The sequence below is a fragment of the Dicentrarchus labrax genome, unplaced genomic scaffold (genome assembly GCF_905237075.1).
Source record: "Dicentrarchus labrax unplaced genomic scaffold, dlabrax2021, whole genome shotgun sequence".
NCBI classification, from domain to species: Eukaryota; Metazoa; Chordata; class Actinopteri; family Moronidae; genus Dicentrarchus; species Dicentrarchus labrax.
The window spans coordinates 11,933,015-11,947,941 of NW_026136703.1; the positions used below are offsets into that span (position 1 = coordinate 11,933,015).

The following is a 14,927-nucleotide window of genomic DNA, read 5'->3' on the forward strand; positions in this document are numbered from 1 at the left end:
TCATGTCCACAAACAGTGCTAATGTTACCAAAACTGAGGAGTAAAAGACACTCGCTTCGTTTCAGGTGTAATACAAAGACTCTTATGAACTTTAATTCGCCAACAGACCGCGTTAGCTGTCCAGATAAGCTGTAGCGTATCTCGTCAGCGGAGGTGTAACGTTTGGTGGCGTTTGGAAGACGGTTTGACGCCAAGAAACACTTCCTAAAACTCATCTTTTATCAGGTTGGCGGCTCATTGTTACTTTCCATTTGTGAATATCGTTGATTTAATTTGTTTTACCGTGTGCTTTCAAGTGGCAGTAAATAGAAAGCAGGTTTGTATAAAAGCGAATACGTATGGAAACCTAGTTTAGCAGACGCTGAATACAAGTCCTTAAATCGACATTACGCACTGTTTAGAGCGCAGAGCTCTGGTTTCCAAGGCAACCCGTTTACACAGACCGGACGTGGAGTTAACAGCAAGTTTATATCAGCAAGCCTTAAAATACAAAACAGGACAACTACGGGTAACTTGATTTATTTGGATTAATAAAATAATGAGAAATGCCCATTGTAAATTCTTCTTCAAATAGCTTCAACTATCCAAACCAACCATCGAAAACCCAAAGAGATTCAATGTATGCTGACATACAATTGAGAAAAACAGCAAATCCTCATTATTTAAGATTAGAGCTGCAACTAAGAGTTATTTAGATTAGTTATTTTCCATTTACTTTCTCGAATAATCGATTGATGGTTAGGTCTACAAAATGCAAGAATATTGTCCATCACAGTTTCCCAGAGCCCATGTTGATATATTGTTGTATGTTTTGTTCTACCAATGGTCCAAACCCAAAGATATTTAGTTTACAAAACCATTCACAACTAATAAAACCAACATATATACCAACATACACTCACATTTGAGAGGACCAGACAATGTTGAATTTTTGCTTATGGAATTGGCATAAAGGAATAACCAGTCAAATTTTGCCAGTTTATTTAATCGTTATATTATAATTTAATAAAATGTGCCGAGATCAAATAAGATAAGTCTTTATTTCCATAGGGGGAATTCAGTTGTTGCAGCAGCACAAGGACAGAAATAAGCACAAATAATTAGAGAAAGTAGAAAATAAATGGTAAGAGGTATATAAAACTAAAATAAGAATATAAGTAAAATAGAAACTATGCAAGAGCAATACAGTAACAGAGTAATGTTTATGTCAAATGTGTGGACAAGTGGACACCTGTCTCATAATGTTGTTGAAAGTATTCAATGACACTTAAGTAATAAAATATTTTCCTTCTCCCTGCTTATTTTTGATCATGTGTATTATTTTGTCCCAGATCACAACTTATTATTTTGTGTAAAGTTTTGTGTTGGAAGTGTACATTTAAGTAACTGAAAAAATAAAAAATAATGAAATTAATTAAATAATATGGATCCATAGGAAGTTTGGTTATTTTGCTTGATAAATAACTTCCACATTAAATCAGTTGTCAGAATTGTTGTGAATTTGCTTTCATTTGATAGAGAAATGAAAAAGAACTTTGATTGACTGTGATTTTTTTTCACTTAACCTATCCCTGTTTATTTACTTATTATTATTATTATTTTTTAAGTTTTAGAGAAATATGTCAAAGCTGGAGACCTTGCTGGAAGATGGACTCAGATCAGAGTTAGTGCTCCAGCAACAGCTGAAGGCCCTGAGTGAGGCCCTCAGGCAGCAGATGCAGGAGACAGAGAGGAGACAGAGAGAGGAGCTGGAGAGGAGGATTCATCAGAACGCTCTACTGTCAACTGACCAAGAGTCTGGGGATAAAAATGAACTAAACCATCAGCACAAGTAGGTTTCTTAAAATGTCTTTTATGTTTTGTCATAATCATAATATACACCATTTGTTCCCATTCCATTCCCATTTCTTCCAGAAATATGGGAATGAGGAGATCCACCTCCACATCTGCCCTGACCTCAGGCAAAGAGATCTTGCACAGACAATCAGAAAGGTCTTACTTATCTTCTCCAGCTTGGCTATCTTCAACAAACTGGAAGCATTGTTCAGTCAGGAAGACTTCCACGCTGACTCCTTCCAGGACTCAACAGTGTGAGCGTTTAGCTTCATGTAAAACAACACAGATGAGCAAAGAGGAGGAGGCTGAGGCCGAGTGTCAGAAGAAGTTCTGCGCTCTGCCAGTCCCCAGCCATGTCGTTCAGCCGCTCTATCAGGAGATGATGGAGCTGAGGGAGAAGGAGAGGAAGCAGGGCCGTGAGCAGAGGAGGGACTTTTTGCTCTCCTTTCAAAAACCTTTCACCTTCCTGGAGAGGGAAAAAGATAAAAGGGAGAATCTGATAGAAAAGCTAAACCAAGCCTCTCGTGATCAGAAAAACAAGGCTGCTAATTTTAGGAAATCTCCCCACAAAGAGCTAAAAGGCTCTTCAGAATCTGAGCTAAAAGGTGGGTTTCCTTTTCTGAATGGATGATGCCAGCTGGTAGAGTGTTCGGTTTAATCGTTGGAATTACAGTGAAAATATGGAGAGATCAGATTCTTTGTAACATCACTCTACAGTATGTGTCACAGAATATACTGCCATTAGAACAGATTATTGTCAATGAGTTGTGAGCAACCAACTAAAGAGTAATGATTTCTAGAGTTTTTTAGAGGCCCAAATAGGTACAACTCCAGATATAAGTAATAAAAGAGATGTAAGGATTTACAAAATTGTAGTATAATAGTATGTAGAAACCTGTAGAAATGCATGCTCTGCTGCTCAAGATTTCTTGAGCTGATAAACTTTAGACAACATTACAAATACATGTTATTTCACATATCATGTATTTGTATTCACTGTATTCACTGTATGTTGGGTCATTTTCCTTAAATTCATTGTTCAGTTTTAATGATGGTGATATCACAAAGGAGTCCCTGACTATCTGTCTTGTATTGAAAGACCCTATATAACTGTATGGATTGTACTATAATGTAATTATATTTTATATAATGTGTGTATACAGTACATCTGATCACATTTTGTGACACGTCTCCGTCTTCTACTTTAACTTATTGTAATTCTGTGCAGACCAGGAGCTTTGCAGAGAAGTCTCCGCTCAGAAACAGAAAACAGTGCAACGTGAGAATCCTATTGTGTCTGGCGGCCCAAAACTTCGCACTGCTGAGCGCACCAGGAAAGAAAAGTTGGGATTCCTGGATGAGAGACCCAGCTTCAAGCCCAAAATCATCCACCAGGTCCCTGATTTCAGCAGGCTGCACAAAGCCTTGCAGACCGAGGCGCTGAGAAAAACACAGAGTAAAGATCAGATAAAATGTAAGCCCTTCTATCTGAGGACATCAGCTCTACCTGCAAGGCAAAGTAGGATAAGCCCTGTAAACTCACAGGTAAAACCTTCCTTTACCCCAGAACTGCCTTAGCTTTAGTTACTTCTCTTCTTCTTACTTCTTCTTTACATGCAGTTCATTAATTTAATTTAAGTTTTAGAATATTTTATTTTTGACAGGGGTCTGAGAATGAATTAATGACTTTCTCAGAAATATTACCTCATTAAATGTAAAGAATAATGCCTGTGTCGAAGAGCCTGTGTCTGAAGAGGAATTACGTAAGAAGACATCCAGGACTCCAAAGCACCAGATGGCTTCACATTATAGTTGTACATTACATCTCTGCCTGATGGATGGTTCGAGTCACATCCACCCACCACTTTATCAAGTCAATACTCTTCTTTTTTTTAAGGAAACCACTAGACTTCCTCAAAGCCTCTAAACTTCCAGATGACAAACAGTTCTGATTACTTAAATCATTGCTTTTTTAAAAAAGCTTCACATCGCTATGATTTCACCAAATTACAATAACTGACCTAATAAGAACAGATGTTTACCCTACATCATGTTACATGTATTCCTGTGGTCCATCAACACCCAAAAATGTTTATTTCATAAAATGTGACAAAAGCCTTATTTCTTGAGGTCGTTCAGACCAGTCTGCTCAGTTGTGGAACTGTAAAGCTATTTAAAATATGTACAGTGGGCCCATAGAGGGAATAGTCCCCTCCTGTGAATAGTTGAATTTAAAACTTTCTCCACCACATACTTTAATTAAAGTTTAACTCAAGCCCCATTTCTACAGTGCCTGATGTATGACATCATATTTGTTCACTTTTTGTTCCTCAAATCAAGCAGAAATATATATTTTTATGAGATTAATTACATATTTCACATGACCATTGCTATATATGTTTGTTGATATTTGTCTGGGTGAATGATTCACACAAGGGTATTACAGAGTAAAAGTAATTAGAACACTAATTAAATAAGAGTAACCGTAATTTACACTAATCCAAAGTGGTAGAACGAACTTTGTGATCAGTGAAAGTTCTTTCCTGTCTTCCTTTCTTTTATCGTCTGGCCAAAATTACTACCACAGATTTTATGAACCATGTCAGTAATTGCTATATACGCTATAGATATACTTAGCCCTGCAGACGAAGGTATGGCACGTAAAGAGCTACTGTTTAGGTATAATTACAGATTAACATGACATAGGTTCTTCATAGTTAATAATGATCACAGAAACTGACGGATTTATACAGATTCTCGAAAAAAGTGGCAAAACAAACAAAAACATTATTCTATTTGTGACCTCATAGACATTAACATTAAGCTGTGGTTCTAAAGCCATCAGTATCTCATCAATTAATCTTTTTCATGAATGTTGGTGAAGTACGTCGTATTGACTATTCTCACAGTGATTCTTGACACAAACAAAAACTGAAAACTATATTTTAGAAATCAAAATAAGTCCATTATTACTAAGCATATTATTTTGGAATTACTGAGGGTTTTTCCACACAATTTATTTGTTTATTGACAGAAAATGTCAAAAGTAATTCTTAATCATTTTCACTTGGCTGTGCTACACTTTATCATCTGTCAGAAAACCTTCTATATCTGTCTCAACTCATTGCACTGAACGGTACATCAGTTTATATTGACAATACTTTGCTGGTGTTACTACTTCACCATGTAGGGTTTTATTTCTAAGGTGATTCTAAAATTTGTTTAACAAAAATGTTAACTGTTCCCCCCCCCTCATTTACAGGTACCAAAAATAAGTAATCTCAGTAGAAGCAAGTCACTTGGGGCCTTAACATCGCTGTCCACAGACACACTCCCCACGTACATCACAGATGCTGCGAGGAAGCGCTGCATGGCCATCAGGTGACTTGGGTTTTTTTGGCATAAGACAATCGATTTATCCTCCGTATAGTTTCTACAAACTAAATAGTTGAATCCCCTGACATACAGCATATTTTCACCTTCATAGAAATTCAATGGAGATGAGGGATAGCAAGAATCAAGAGAGTGCAGACTGGTTGAGGAAGCACCAAATGAGGTCCCAGGCCATGAAGAAGGCAGTCACACTTCATGCAAAGTTGCTGGACCCACACAGCAGCTTGAAAGAAGTGCATAATGAAAAACTACAGCATCATCGGTGAGTGCTGGTCAAGTGAAGCCGTTCATTCACCAAATTCTGCAACCTTTGCAACTCAAATCACAACAACCACACACGCCTGCCACAGTAGCTCAAGCTATAATCTTCTCCTACATGAAGGGAAGCTGACCGACAAAGGATGAGAGAGTACATGAGGGAGTTACGAGATATAAAGACACGAGTCAGTGAACGCCCTTATTTGTTCGAACAGGTGAAACAGGTAAATGACGTGGTAAGCTGAGAAGATTACATCATATTGTAAATGACATGCCCTTCCAACATTAACTTTGTGTTTTTACTGGCAGAAAAATGCAAAGGCTCACGCAGAGCAGACATACAGGAACAAGCTGAAGATAGCCGGCTTAAAAGAGCAATTTGTTGAAGAAAATGGAGAAGCAGCTGAAGGAACGCCAACATCATCCAGGTCAGAGGACGATACAGATGAGAATGAAATTCATAGCAGGTATGCAGAATGAGAATTTTTTGTTTTGTTCATCCACTATGTAATACCACTGTGTCCGGTAAAATTATGAATAGCACTGGTGCTGGAGAGCCAAGGACTTCATGTGGTTTGGTCATATTACATTACATAATTTTCTGAGCTTGCCCTGCAGCCTTTAGAGAAGAAAAGACAAATACTGTAGCCAAGTAAAAGTTCGATGTAATTACAATATAGCCATTTTCTAACCCAACATGTCTGATTTAGGGAAGAAAATGTAGACGACGGGGAGAAAATTGAAGATGTGGAAGAGAAGAGCGTGAAGTCCAAAGGGGAAGAAATGCCATGATCAAAAAGGTTCAGGCGGCACAGAGTTTTTTGTGGCCTCTCAGCTAGAAAACAACACTGTCCTCAAAAATGTCACAGCTAACTATCGGCACCAAGCGTTTGATAGTTGTGCAACTATAAATTATGAAATTACAAAACATCTGGACTCTACAATCACAAATGTTGGAGATCACAACTGAAAGAAAATAAAAGTTTATAGAACTGTATATGTTTATAAGTAATTAATATTTTATATGTTTTAACTCACACACACATATATGTATACAATCTGCGTGACATTTCAAGAGCAGATTAAGCTGAAAATAAAAAAGCTACTTTTGGTTTTATGACAACAATTTTGCTAAGGAATATGAACACTGTAATTTAGAGGATAATGAACACTTGGTTACCAGAATAAACAGTTGGAAAAACAAAATGAGAACCCCAGTTAAGACCACTGTGTCTGTAACATTAATTTGCGCTCTACCCACACTAAATCAAGAAGCTTACGATATTTAAAAAAAATATATACAGTATATATGCTTTTACAGTGAGATATTGTATCTTTGACTGCTCTTAGTTGTAATTTTCTTTAGCTGAGTTAAAGAATCAAGTACTTTTATATTTTTTTATTTAGCAGTTCCCATAAGGACACCAAGCGTCTGACATGGGTCTTTCTCAGATGTTTGGGTTAAAGTTCCCAGTTGTTTCCTCAGCCACACTGCCACCTAAATAAACAGTTCACAGAGACCAGTTTAGTGGTCTGCTCCAAGCCCATAGACCCACATCAAATACGCTTGTACACTTGTGCTTATACAGCTGACTGCCAGGAATTTGAGAGATCATTTTTACTTACAAGCCACATGGGAATGTCTAAATATGTATATAATCATAATCAAAATGTAATCATGGAGACAAGTTCATATATACCATGTGTGTACCTCTTGCAGGCCACTGTGTTGCGTATTGAAGCTATTGAAGGCAATGTTTGCATGAGTTCAGATCAAGAAATCATTCAAATTCTTCTTAAGGTCACAACTATTGAAATTTGAAATGTAACATGTAGATAAGAGTTTGATGTCTTACATACAATTACATTACACATTTCTGCTTCCACACTAATGTGCATCCCTACATTTTAAAATACTAAAATAAGAATATGATTAATTGTGCATAATTAAAAAGATAACAAAAGTCAGAAAGCAAAACTGTTATTACGTAGTACTAATAGATGTAATAAATAGTCCTTTTCTTGAGATCTCAAACATCACATGACAAAGCTTCAAGGGCTCCATCCTGTCAGGTTGTCATGGGAACCGTGTATCCCTCCCCACTCTGCTTTGTAGTCCCTCAGGAGAGCGCTGTGCACCTCTGATTCCCCGGTGCACGGCTGAAAACAAAACCAATCTCTCTCAACCTGTTAGATAATATCCGAATGAGAACCTGCATCCTGTGAAATGCATGAGGGAGCAGGCGCCTGTGACATGTCTTTAAACAAACTGTAGTGCTTCCTCGAATGTGTGTGGAAGCTGAGAAAGGGAACAAACACATCTCATTTAGATTAATGAAAGGCTGTGCACTTGGGCACCGAATGTTATGATCACACTGTTTGAGGAGTGGCTCTACTTTGCAGATGAACAATATAATTTCACCAAGGTGGTGCGTTCAGGTCTTTTATTATTCCAGCCGCTGAACGATATAAAAATTCCCACACATTTAATTCTGTAAATGCAAGGGTTGCAAATGTAGGCAGTTGAGGACACACCCTAGAATAGATGATATAGGCCTCAAATGGACTTCACTGTCACAATGTCAGCGAGTTCCTAGTCTCACATTTTCCTCGTCTGCATTTTTTCTCCTGCCATGTACTAACTGTTCCGTCATTTAAGAGCCTGAAAGTCCCACCTGCCCCGCAATGACCCCTGTTTTGCGGCCATTTCCCTTACCCACCTGCACACCTGTTCCCACTTTCCTATCAGACCAGTAACATATTTACCGGCCAGTTCCATTTATTCCCCCGTCTGCCTCAATTTCCAAACCATTTTCTCTGCCTTTTGCCTGTAACGACCTCTGTCTGCCTTATGGACTCCTGCTCTCCAGCCTATTGGATACATTGGCTTCATCTCTCCTGCATGCATGTTTTTTACATTTTCGACGTTGAGTAAACTTTTAATTGTACTTGTTTGTCTTGCTGTTGGGTTCAAACCTGTTTTTACTGAGCACAATTGCAGCAATGGCACTGTATGAAATGCTTATGTTGTATTTTCTGTTTTTCCTTTTCTCTCTTTTATAATTGTTAATTTTTTTTATTCTCTTGATTATGAAGTGCAAAGGCCATGTGTTTTTGTTAAGTATAGTGTATGTTGTGTATGCATGTATAGTCTCCGTATGTTTTAGTCCTCGGTTCACCTGCAGGAGGAGCTGTGGCTCGCTGCAGCCTCTCTGGAGCAGAAGAGAGAGATCCCTCTTTTTCTCCTTCAGTGGCATGAATAATATCCCCAGTGCTGGAGAGAGAGCATATCAAGAGGCAAACGGGAAGGGGAGAGAGAGATAGCAGCCAGTGTGACAGATAAGAGCGTGGCAGAACTTGTCTCCCTGACTGCACCGTGGGCCGGGGAAAAGAGAGAGCAAGTGCACCAGAGTGTCAGGCAAGGCTGCTGCCTGCGTACACACAAACACTCTCTCTCTCTCACACACACACACACACACACACACACACACACACACACACACACACACACAGACACACATACACACACAGACAGACCCCTCAGCCCGGCTGCACCAGAAGAAGTTCAGAGAGAAGACTGACCTACAGTCAGAAGGTACAGTATGTTTGTGCATCTCTAGCCTGAGAATCATATCTCCTGCAGCCGTGTCCCCCTCTTTACATCTGAAGCACTTCTAACAGATCAGCTGTGTTGCGCTCAGTTGATGCTCCACTTTGTTTTCCAGGTGGGTTCGCAGAAGTTTGGTCTGTGGATTAAGTTGAATATTATGGCTTTCCTCAAACTAAGCCTTCTCGTCCTGTAGAGGAGTTGTGTGTTTCCCCTCTAGAAGAACTTGTCTCGTGTTTACAGCCTGAGGGAGGATGGAGAAGCTGTCAGGGAAAGACAAGGAGCTGATACGAGGCAGCTGGGAGAGCCTGGGCAAGAACAAAGTTCCTCATGGTGTCGTCATGTTTTCCAGGTAATGTTTTACACCATTGGCATGATTCAAATTGAATTAGACAGTAAAGTGATTTGTGAAAGAAGAAAACATTGTAAACGTGCAGTTTATTAACATGGATTCTAATATAACCTTTGTAATAGGATCTTGCTTGTTTTTTGTGTTACTTAACAGCTGTGGTGTTAGAATATGTATCACATGTGGAGAGAGAATCAAGCTAGATCTTTCGCTGCACACTTTCACCATGCAGGGACCGGAAGCTTGACTTGTTGCTTGGCGACAGACTGCAATAATCCACAATTTACTTTGAGACAGCTGCCACTAAAGCAGAGACTAGCAGGAGAGATTTGTAGATGTATGATTTACAGATTGATTTTGTGTCTGTGTGGATATTGGGCAACCCGTGCCGTGTGTATACACCTATAGAACAGTGTGGTATTTGTCTGTGGTAGACTGTTTGAGCTGGACCCTGCGCTCCTCAGTCTTTTCCACTACAGTACAAACTGTGGCTCCACACAAGACTGCCTCTCCAGCCCTGAGTTCCTGGAACATGTCACCAAGGTGAGCTCCGTTCACCGCACTGACCACTACAAGTATACAGTTTGTGCCGTGCACAGTTGCGGATACTCTCTGTGTGTGTATTTGCACGTGATCCCAGGTGATGCTTGTGATCGACGCAGCAGTCAGCCACCTGGATGACCTTCACTCCTTGGAGGACTTTCTGCTCAACCTCGGGAGGAAGCATCAGGCAGTGGGAGTCAACACACAGTCATTTGCTGTAGGGGGAATATTTCTTAGTACAACTCTTAAAAAGCAATTTCACAAGTGAATGATCTGTGAAAAATATGTTTTTTTTTGCTCTGTGTTTGTGTTCTTGTTTGTTTTGGACTTCTTCAGATGGTGGGTGAGTCCCTTCTCTACATGCTGCAGTGCAGTCTGGGTCAGGCATACACGGCGCCGCTGCGTCAAGCCTGGCTCAACATGTACAGCATTGTGGTAGCAGCCATGAGCCGAGGGTGGGCCAAAAACGGCGAGGACAAGGCTGACTGAGGTGCACAGCGGGGAGCTGCTTAGCAGATGCTGTCAAATCACTCGACGTGGTTGCCATGGAATGCTGTACATTTGCTCTGTGAGTGGGGTCGCATAGCGTAGCAAATGTATGGTGTGGTTACACTTTACAATTGGATCGACCAATCGCAGAGTTTATTTTCTTTGCTGTGGATGTTTAGCTACCAGGCATTGCTGCTGTACAGCTGTGAGGATCTGAGCCAGCCTGCTTAAGTTCTTCTAAGTCTGGACATGTAATCTGAGCGCCTCACACTGAGAAAAAGCAACATCTGTTGAGTCTCTTTGTATATAACGGCTTTTATATATCTACTCAAATGATAACAGTGACTGTAGTGGTCTTTGTGATGTATCTTAAAAGAGTTGCACAATTGTGAAACACTAGATATTATATTAGGCATCACACACTACTCAAACTGTAATGGTTACTGTGGCCAGCATGGGCAGCTCTCTATCTAACTGGAACACAGTGATAAATTACAAAACATGTTAAAAGTTTTGGGACAAAGCAATGTGATTTTACAGAAGAAAATCCTATCACCTTAATCATAATCATTACTGTTTTCTATTGATATTACACATCATTTTGTGTGTGACTTTGTTATCCAACATTTAACTTATTGATGATAAGCAAAGCAACTGTTAACAGTTATATTCAAGAGATACTGACAAGAACTGTTATACTCTCTGATAGCTTTCTTCAGAGATCTATGACTGTTAACGTCCACGTGCACCTTTCTTGACATGGTGTGTGATGCTCTCCTCAGTAGAGGTTGTGAGTATTTCAATAGGCTTCAGCTGACTGTTAAACTCTAACCAATAGACTGTTATGTGACATTTTTAGAGTTTAAAACTAAAAGGGCATCTTGGAGGAATTTTAACATCTTTGTTCCTTGGTCTATCAGTTTCCAGTCATTTTTAGTGTTAAGTAGTTTTGTTGTACTGTAGTTGCTTATTTCAGTAATGCTTATTAACTGTGTTGTTGTGGCTACAAACGTAGTATTACCTCAGCTGTAGAGGTGAAGATAAGTAGGGTGGCCTGTGTTTCTCCAGCACAGAGCACATGGACGTGTAGCTGGAAGCTAATATGTGTTTTTGGATTATGAAACAAAGACAAACTTAATTGATTTCCTTTTTAATTTATTAATTGAAACGAATAATACAAAGATACTGTGTGCTGACACTGTCCAATATGTGTGTATTATTATTTCTGCCATAACACTGTATGTATCATCCTCAGCTGTTATTTACATTCATGGTCATGATGCCAAGTAACTTAGCAACAGTGCGCCAAGTATTAGATAATAACACCATACAACTGTAAATCCAAGCTGCTGATATGTGGTTATTATTGCTTTAGTCTGAGTTTACATTTATAAAGTTTATTTTTATATTCTGAAATGTGTATGTGTAGTTAAAGATTGATTTTCTTCATTTAATCAAAGTAATACAAATATTATTAACTTCTAAATGTGCAATCCTTTGAGAATATTATAAAAGCGTTTTCTATTGAACCCACAGGTGTAATGTCTAGTAACTGACTGTGTAGGTGGTGTATTTGTAGTGATTTTTTCTTAGTACACAACCCTATGCAGGTTGTTGTTCTCCATGTCTCTGTTTTCAATTACGTGGCATTAAGTCTTTTTAGCAGGCATGACTGACAACTGGCATGTTATCCCATTAACATCCAGCTATGTACATATTGGGTGTGTCACTGTCTACCTCATCATTATCAGCTGCTACCGAACAGCGATGACTTCACCTAGTTATCCTTCAACCAAAAACGCACATTATTATTAGAGTTAATGCAAGCACGCACTCTTTGTAAACTGGATTCCATCCTATACTTAAAAAAAAAATGTTGTGTGCTTACTTGAGACTAAATAAAGTGATCTTCTGTGGATATTTTACTGCTAAACGAGGTCAGTGTGTTTTCCTCTCGCTCTCAGATTGTTTGTCACAGACTGATGATGGTTACAACAATGGTCTGCGTTTGAAATCAATCACACGATGCTTGATTTCCTTCCCACTGACAGCCCATCCCCTAGTGTTACATAAGATCCAAGCGCTGAATGGCTCATCGCTCTTGGCTACGGAGATGAGGGCGACTTCAGGCACATCAGCCCACTTACTCATGCAACTGCACAATGTCACATCAAGATTGTTTACAGAATTTCACAAATTTGACATTCTTCTCTTCTTCTTTGCAATGTGGACCGTTTTGTTTTTGTTTTCCTCCCAAAAAAACAAGTAATATCCTTTAAAGGTAGTTTGCATGTGCTTCAATATGCGTGTGTCCTATAGGTGAAGCCATAGTTACGAGAGATGTGGAGATGGTCGTTGTAATGAGTATCGGAATACACAAGGCTCATTTCTCCCAGATATACAATTTGGTTGTATCATTGTAAAAGTCACATCCATGAGCTGGCTGTCTGTTCTACTGTTGGAGCAGTGGCTGACATGGCCTTAATCTGTCTCTCCGCACTCCCAACAGTATCCTCACTCTCTCTGTCCCACTGAGAGTCTGCTGTATTTATGTTGGCTCCATGCTCCGTGTCTCGCTTCAGACTCCGGAACAACACAGAGCCAGAGCCGTCTAGCCACTGGGCTTCATGGAGACTCTGACCCGACTGTCTCTCAGGTCACCAACCAATAATTAGATTGCAGCAGAAATTCACAAAGCTACTGACTAAAATACAGTAGGTGTTTATTTCCCTCGAGGTAATTTATCATTAATCAGTCCCTATACCTCTACAGTCTCACCTTGTACTGTACGAGGATTTGCTCTGAAGGCCGTCGTCTGGAGAGGAGTCTGCGAGAAAAGACAACACATTATTTTTAGAAAGTCTGCAATGTGTTTTGGAATGAAGGGGTATTGAACGTTGTCATGGCAACTGTTAAGTGATGGTCCAGAGTCGTATGTGTGTGTGTGTGTGTGTGTGTGTGTGTTTGTGTTTGTGTGTGCATTTGTTTTCCATGAAGGAGGAAAGCAAGGCATTGCTCAATCACTCACTCATCCTAAATCATAGTGTGGGGAGGAGTGGACAGTGACTACGCGTGCAGGCTCGGGCTAATAAGGTTCGCTCTGATTGCTCTCTAGGACCTGGAGTCTACGGCACAAGCCTTCCAAGCAACAACCACGATGGGGCATGAGCTGTCTGTCAGAAACGGCAATACAGTTACTTTTAACATGAAGTACAACCAGTTAGAGGATAAGACTGGTGTTATTCATGTTCTGATTGTCGACAAATTCCATGAAAAACTCTCAATATTTAGTTCATTAAAAATAGGCTCTTTAATTTCCCTTAAAAAACCACTGGTTTCTAAGTGCATCTCAAATCAGTATATATTGTGAATTTTTTGGGACTGCTTTCAGTTGCGGATTAATACATGTTTGGTGTCTTACAGCTTGTTGACAGGAGGTGATTCACCCATGTTTATCAGTCGTCAGAAAAGATAGAACTCTATTTTAATCTATACAGCTGTCAACACAGGCTGCGTAACAGCTCGTGTTTTATTCACGCTACACGCCCACAAATGCGACACAAATCGTATTTCTACACTACAAGTGTATTTTCTTCCATTTGTTTAACTGTAGTAATCGGGCACAGGACTGAAGCTGCTGCTGCGCTAACGTTTTTAATAGTTTTTGGACCCTAATGGAGCTTTGTGGCACAGGGAAATAAGATATACCAGCTTTTGGCTACTTGGCTTTGGCTACAATAGTTGTTAATTAGGAACAATTTATGGGGTCTTTTCATGTAATTTGGTGACAGCTGACAAAATACAAATTATTGCCGGTCTTATCCTTTAATTAATTTCCTATGGTTATTCTCTTGTTCAGCTGGTAGTCCAAAAATATGATGCAGAAACCATGGACATATGTCCTAAAAACACCTGATGTACTGCATTAGATAACACTGCTTGACACCTTTTCTGTAGATATAATGGGGAAGGAAAGTTGTACTTAAGACTTTTTTGATTTAATAAGGTTAGAACATTTTCTACGAAGTTGATAAAAGTACTAAATGAACCATGCAGTAATATTGTTTTGTAAACTGACATTTCCAATGTCAAGGATTCACTTTCTTGTGAACTTTCGTCTTCAAGTTTCTTGAAAGAGAATAATACAGTCCAGGGGAGATAAAAAGTTCAAAATTGCCACTACTTTGAGCCACAATATTATGTAAATACTAAACAACACCATCTTATTAAGCTTCATTTGCATGCTGAAACTATGCCATAAGGGAGTGACAATATGTTTGCTGCAGGAGGCAAACATTTTCTATTCTAAGCATCTGGGCAGGGGAAAGGCGAGCGGTGGGCCACGCACCCAGAGGAATTCACCTTTCACCGAGAAGCATGCTCTCAGCAGTTGCCACGGGTGACATGGGAAATGTCAGGGACTTTTCTTTCTTCTTTCGTAACTCTTAGCAA

General features: G+C 39.4%; 2 protein-coding genes across 7 annotated transcripts; both read left to right on the forward strand.

Annotated features, from left to right (window-relative positions):
- Positions 1–3: 3 nt before the first annotated feature.
- Positions 4–6,484, forward strand: fam161b (FAM161 centrosomal protein B). Of its 3 annotated transcripts, none has more exons than XM_051391236.1 (9): positions 4–225; positions 1,608–1,831; positions 1,915–2,441; positions 3,065–3,381; positions 5,099–5,217; positions 5,324–5,491; positions 5,612–5,711; positions 5,797–5,954; positions 6,198–6,484. In XM_051391236.1, exons 2-9 carry the CDS (start codon positions 1,620–1,622, stop codon positions 6,277–6,279), a joined length of 1,683 nt encoding a protein of 560 aa, XP_051247196.1. In that variant the 5' UTR covers positions 4–225; positions 1,608–1,619; the 3' UTR covers positions 6,280–6,484. The 3 variants fall into 3 exon arrangements, with proteins under 3 accessions (XP_051247196.1, XP_051247206.1, XP_051247215.1); XM_051391246.1 differs by having other exon boundaries at positions 5,797–5,915; XM_051391255.1 differs by lacking the exons at positions 5,797–5,954; positions 6,198–6,484 and having other exon boundaries at positions 5,617–5,700.
- A 310-nt stretch (positions 6,485–6,794) lies between these two features.
- On the forward strand, positions 6,795–12,408 carry ngb (neuroglobin). Of its 4 annotated transcripts, none has more exons than XM_051391285.1 (5): positions 6,795–9,212; positions 9,291–9,446; positions 9,878–9,986; positions 10,084–10,203; positions 10,323–12,408. In XM_051391285.1, exons 2-5 carry the CDS (start codon positions 9,349–9,351, stop codon positions 10,473–10,475), a joined length of 480 nt encoding a protein of 159 aa, XP_051247245.1. In that variant the 5' UTR covers positions 6,795–9,212; positions 9,291–9,348; the 3' UTR covers positions 10,476–12,408. The 4 variants fall into 4 exon arrangements, with proteins under 4 accessions (XP_051247245.1, XP_051247255.1, XP_051247263.1 ...); XM_051391295.1 differs by having other exon boundaries at positions 6,795–9,082; XM_051391303.1 differs by having other exon boundaries at positions 6,795–9,082; positions 9,338–9,446.
- The last annotated feature ends 2,519 nt before the right edge of the window (positions 12,409–14,927 follow it).

What these genes read in the sequence shown, in the direction of transcription:
- fam161b (XM_051391236.1), top strand. Translation starts at nt 1,620, where the DNA reads ATGTCAAAGCTGGAGACCTTGCTGGAAGATGGACTCAGATCAGAGTTA. An exon ending in TTCAGAATCTGAGCTAAAAG is followed by an intron (nt 2,442 to 3,064) that starts GTGGGTTTCCTT and finishes AATTCTGTGCAG; the next exon opens with ACCAGGAGCTTTGCAGAGAA. An exon ending in GAAAAACTACAGCATCATCG is followed by an intron (nt 5,492 to 5,611) that starts GTGAGTGCTGGT and finishes TCCTACATGAAG; the next exon opens with GGAAGCTGACCGACAAAGGA.
- ngb (XM_051391277.1), top strand. Translation starts at nt 9,349, where the DNA reads ATGGAGAAGCTGTCAGGGAAAGACAAGGAGCTGATACGAGGCAGCTGG. An exon ending in GGTGTCGTCATGTTTTCCAG is followed by an intron (nt 9,447 to 9,877) that starts GTAATGTTTTAC and finishes TGTCTGTGGTAG; the next exon opens with ACTGTTTGAGCTGGACCCTG. An exon ending in TCCTGGAACATGTCACCAAG is followed by an intron (nt 9,987 to 10,083) that starts GTGAGCTCCGTT and finishes ACGTGATCCCAG; the next exon opens with GTGATGCTTGTGATCGACGC.